The following is a 5,839-nucleotide window of genomic DNA, read 5'->3' on the forward strand; positions in this document are numbered from 1 at the left end:
TTACCAACACGAAAAAAGGTTTAACTAAAACAAGAATGATAAAACGGTTCTGCAAATACGAGAAAGGAAAAGATATTTTTACATTGTCTTTTTTCTTTTTTTCTGTCCTCTTTTTCTACTTTTTTCATTGCTTCTTCTTGCTAGTCTCTTTCTTCTCTCTGTTCATGATAGAGATATCTCCCTAAAACTCCAACAGTGAATCTTTGAAAATTCACCCATTCATAGCAAGTTTCCTTCATCAGCAATTCCCCCATGTTCCTGTTGCAGCAAAACCAAAGCCCAATGGATGATGTTTCAACACTGAATTGTTACGCTCATAAAATGTTTCTTGATAGTCCTGCATCCCATACATCACCCCATTTCGTCCATTTCCATTGGCCATTAGGCTTCCACTACCACTAGCTGAAGACTCGTTATGATCATGATCTCCTGTTAATCCTAGAAAATCCCTAGTCAGATTTTCGCTTTTCTGCCAATGGGTCGACATATTTTCCGACCCAAAACCTAGATAATCCTCTGGAGACATAATCTTGGGTGTCACGTGACCAGGAGTGGTTCTGTTAAGGTGGGCCATGGTTGAATTTCCGTGACTCACAGTAGAGTGTGTACCTATTGAACAACGATAAATCAGACAATAAAAAGAACTATATTAAAATAAACATAATATTCTAGTATAACTAGATTATGGATGTCATTGTGTTGTGTATGAGAGAAAAAGATTTTCTACTTATAGAAGTTCAAAACTTCTCCTCCAACAAAATGATAAATATTTTTTTCCACCGAGAAAACTTTTTCGCAGTAAAACACAATTATGATAATATTCAAATAAGATAAGAATTTCAGCACAAACCCTGACATACCAATACTAGCTGCTTTCTGGAGCAATGCTGTAGCAGAGAGTTGAGGGGGAGTAGGGATGGAGAAAGAACTCTTGTGAAACACTGGATGACGATCATGATCTTGGTAAAATGGCAGCGAAGATGAAATTGGGGTGTAAATGGATTCAGTCTTGATAGGAACAGGGTGGACAATGTGGTTATGATTATGATTTTCTTCATGAATAGTAGGGTTAGGGTTTAAGGGGATTTGTGGTTGTGGGTCCCATGGGTTGAGGGTGATATGAGTTGTCACCGGTGAGACAACGGTGGTTGGTGGTGGTGGTGGAGGGTTAGCGAAATGGCGTTGGTTGGTGGGAAAAGGGAAGAGTGATGATTGGTTGAGATGGAAATTGGGTTCAATGGTGGTGGTTGAGTTTGAGATTGTGGGGGCAATGGTGGCTCTACGCATTAGAGCTGTGTTTGCTGAGACCCTGGCACTTTCTTCAGCCAAAGCATCGCAGAATGCTCTGTGTGTAACAAAGCTATCCTTCCTGCCAAATGCATTGCAATAATTAACACATCATTAGGGACTCATTTAAATTCATTACGTTTATCTCGAACTATATTCGAGTAAAAACAAAAATAGTGGAACATTTATAAAGATCAACAAAACTCATTAGATTTAAATTTTGGATATTTCACCTGTGTCAACAATGTTGACAAGAGATAAAACTATTGTGAGGTAGAAGTAGAGATTTGATTCATTGTCGTACCTCAATATATATAAATTTTAAAATGTGCGTGTAAGTCAAATCTTTGTAAGATAACTCTATGTACCGTCAATATAAAAGAATTTTTACCTTCAGTGCACATAGAAAAAATTATGAATGACATTTAGTAAAGGATTTACTACAATTTACTAAAAAATTGCATTTTCATCAAAAGTAAATTTCTATGGACAATTTAAACATATAAAGCTATGTACCCTACATAACTGTTTCCTTAAACTTAATCACAGTATACCCAACACAATTCTGTAATGACAAAAAGAATATTGATATTTAAAAATCTTAATAATGAACAGCCAAAAGCCCAAAAGTACGAACATATATATACCGATCCACAAAAATTGCAAACAATTTTCCCCTGAAATATATGCACCATAAAACTTTCCTGATTTAAGAGAAAAAGATAAAAAAAAAAAAAAAAAAAAAAGAAAGAGTTTCGGGACAACTAATTAAAAATATTGTGCATGCGTTATGGGCGATGTCATAAATAAAGCTTGAATAAAAGGTAAAGAATTCACATAAAAATGGAGTCACGGAGGGTCAAAATTAAAAGTATGTTCGTGTGATAGAATAATAGGTATGATTGTTGTGAGTGAGAGAGAAAGGGGATAGAGACAAGACAGTTGACTGATGTTTCAACAATTGCATGCAAAAGCAACAGAAAAATAGTAATATTGGCAGGGATAACATAGTAGCCTCACCTAAAAGCCTTCTTTGAAATCTGAGCTCTCATGCACGAACCCAACTCTAAGTCACACATGCACTAATCCACCCAAGAATATACATACCCACTTTTCTTTTAATTGAATTTAATTAATCCATACTAGCAATATATGAACAGCATTATATATACAGAAATATGTTGCCAGTTTAATTTTTAAGGTTAGTAATTTAATCGCCAATTATATGTATTATAAAAGTTAAACTCTTTCAAATATTTTCTTTTCTTTTCTTGTCTTGTTCGTCATTTGTTTGTATTGGTATGTATATAGTAATTTTATTTGTACATACATCAATATACATTTTATCAGTAGCTATGATGACTTCAGAAGTACACAGGGTATCTGCAAGTGAATAATGATACCTTCCATTGAAAGTTTTGAAAAACAATGGAGTTTCAAGATTCTCAACCATGAGTCACAAGAAAGTATTCAACCTTTTTCTTTGATTGGTTTTTAGGATGTCATTCCATTAATTATTTATTATTTAACAAAATTGAACAAAACTAGCTTTAGCAGCAAATATATCTAACCGGGGCATTATTTTTGGAGTGAAACAAACTTTGTCTCTTGCTTTCTCTCCTATCCGCATTTCTTAATTCAATCCCCTTAAAGGACAAGTGTAAGAAAATTTACAGTATATGGTCATTTCATATAAATTAAATCCTTCCCAAAAAGGTACTAACATATAATCCAAATTTCTTGGTATTTTAAATGAAAATTAATCTTTTGGGTGCCAAGTAAATCAAAACCCCTGGCATGTTCAGAGGTATAATGCATTCAATTTTCCTTGTTAGATATCATCCTCTGTCAACAGTCAACAAGGACTAGTTGTATTTAATTGCGTCCGTTGCTACACTAGCTACCTGCCACAACAATTTAAAATAAAAGAACAAAGAAAAACACACACTCCATTCCATGCAGTGTTCACACTGCTCTTGTGTAAGAACAGCCACAAAACAAAAACTAAGTACTGATAATAAAACAAACACAAACTGAGTATGTGACATCACAATTTTTGTAAAAACAAAAAAGATTTAAACTTAAAGACAAAAACATACACACTAAAAATATAATGTAAATATTTTTTACACTGATCAACCCGCATCTATCGATATTTTTAAAGAACTCGAGCAATATAACTGTCACTATATATAAATTAAATCGTTTGAAAATTACCTGGCGAAGACGGTTCCACAGTCACATCTATACTCTCTTGTACCACAGGTTTTAGAGTGAGCCTTCCAATCAGACTGAACAGCATAAATCTTGGAACACTTGTCACACTTCCATTTTTTCTCACCGTGTTTTCTACAATAATGTTTCTTAATTCCAGTGAGGTCACCAAGTGCCCTAGAAGGATGGTGATGAACACATGTAGGCTCAGGGCAAACATATGCTTTTTTTCTGTTCTCTTTACTGCTCCTTTGCTTCAATTTCCATGGAAGGTTATGACCTCTCCTATGAAGCTGAAGATTTTGATCCCTTTGAAATCCCTTGTTACAGATCTCACACACAAATCGATTTGTTGCTAAAAGGGTCTTTGGTGATAAAGCAATCACTTCAGCACCTGGATCTGTACATAACAAACGATCAGCACTGAAATTTGTAATACAAAATCATTAAAAAAAAATCAATCTAAGTTATATTCGTAATTTTTTTTTTTTTGCACCTAGTGACAAAAATCATGGGATATCAAGATTTAAATCCCGAGACAAAAAAAAAAATCAAATCTAGGTTATGTATGTAATCTTTTTCTTTTTTTTGCACCTAGCTGTGAAAAATCATGAGATATCAAGATTTAAATCACAACTGAGACCAAAAAAACATTTAAAAAAAAATCAATCTAGGTTATGTATGTATTTTTTTTTTCTTTTTTGCACCTAGCCGTGAAAAAACATGGGATATCAAGATTTAAATCGTAGCCGAGACCAAAAAGTAAAAGAAAAAAAATCAATCGAGGTTATGTATGTTATTTTTTCTTTTATGCACCTAGCGGTCAAAAATCATGGGATACCAAGATTTAAATCGCAATTGAGAAAAAAAAAATTAAAAAAAATCAATCTAAGTTATGTATGTAATATTTTCTTGTTTTTTGCACCTAGCGGTGAAAAATCATGGGATATCAAGATTTAAATCGTAGCAGAGACTGAAAAGAAAAGGAGAGAAAAAAAAAAGCAATCTAGGTTATGTATGTAATTTTTTTTCTTTTATGCACCTAGCGGTAAAAAATCATGCGATATCAAGGTTTAAATCCCAGTTGAGACGAAAAAACAAAAAAGAAAACGTTAAATGGTTTCTTCATTTTTCTAAAAATTTGATAAGTAAACAAAGTTACTTGATACTTGTGCTGGTTTAGCCGATGAAATAATCGAGGTGCGCACCACAATTGTTAAAAAAGAAATGACTGTAAATTTATTTATTTTTTACTACCAGGATTTCCAGGGAGGCTTCTCTTCTTCTTGATCTTTTGTGACTGCTGCAGTTGCTGATTTGAGATGTTTTGAGCCATTGAAGAAACACTAGCTTCTTCAGGGAACATAACAGCTTGATGAGAGAGTACTGAAGAAGACTCCAATAAAGAAAAGCAACCGCTGTTGCTCTGGTGATATATTTGTTTGTTGCTCTCTTGTTGGTTCATACTTATAATAATAAATACAAATCTAACACCTACTTCTTGTAACAAACTTTGGTTTTAAGAACCAACAAGTGGAGCAAAAGCTAATTCAGATACAGAAAATCCAAATTATGGATTACAACACAACTAAGCATGGATTTTGTTTTGGAGTAAAAGTGCTAAAAACAGGTGGCAATGACAATTAGCTACTAGTAATTTGTTAGAGTAAAAACAACGCCAATAAAGAGAGGAACAAAATAAAATAAAATAAATAATAGTAATAATAATAAAGAGAAGAAGAAAGAAAGAACAAAAGAATTGTCTTGTGAAGTATGAAGATGATGGGTGATTCTCAAAGTCACTATCTAACAATGGATATATAGCTTGTTCTGGCCAAAATTTGCAGTAGCAAAAATGTAAAGAAAGAGAGGAGAATGGACAATAGGTTGTGTTTATATGTAGCACTACTTGCTATATACTCTCTTTGTTTCAATTTATGAATGGTGTTTGACTCGAGTTTAAGATTTTTTTTTAAAAAATTTGTAATTTAAAATGAGTCATTGTGATTATAAATCATATTACTAATGATAAAATGAACATTTTAAAGTTAAATTATTACATAATATAAAATGTGTTATTCTTTTCGAAATTGACTAAAAAGAAAAGACGGTCACATAAATTATAAGGAACAGAGTACATATTATACAACGACCCCACACTTTGGTTATTTACCCTTACGACCCCACAAAGTTACGCAGTACTCCTCCTTTGGTAGCTATCAATCTATCTATATATGTAAATAAAGGGAACCATCATAATTCATATATATCAGTATAGAAGGAAATTATCAACAGTAGATAGAAATTTTGTACAGTTTACAGAACGTGATGATTACTA

The 5,839-nt window shown here is 32.9% G+C and overlaps 1 protein-coding gene across 1 annotated transcript; it reads right to left on the minus strand.

The window, feature by feature from the left end:
• Positions 1 to 5,380, minus strand: LOC132610777 (zinc finger protein GAI-ASSOCIATED FACTOR 1-like). Its single transcript, XM_060325146.1, has 4 exons — positions 4,759 to 5,380; positions 3,505 to 3,901; positions 861 to 1,369; positions 1 to 609 (listed from the first exon to the last, which is right to left on the minus strand). The coding sequence occupies exons 1-4, from the start codon at positions 4,964 to 4,966 to the stop codon at positions 239 to 241; spliced, it is 1,485 nt and encodes a 494-aa protein (XP_060181129.1). The 5' UTR covers positions 4,967 to 5,380; the 3' UTR covers positions 1 to 238.
• Positions 5,381 to 5,839: the final 459 nt, after the last annotated feature.

The sequence above is a fragment of the Lycium barbarum genome, chromosome 9 (assembly GCF_019175385.1).
Source record: "Lycium barbarum isolate Lr01 chromosome 9, ASM1917538v2, whole genome shotgun sequence".
In the NCBI taxonomy this organism is placed as follows: domain Eukaryota; kingdom Viridiplantae; phylum Streptophyta; class Magnoliopsida; order Solanales; family Solanaceae; genus Lycium; species Lycium barbarum.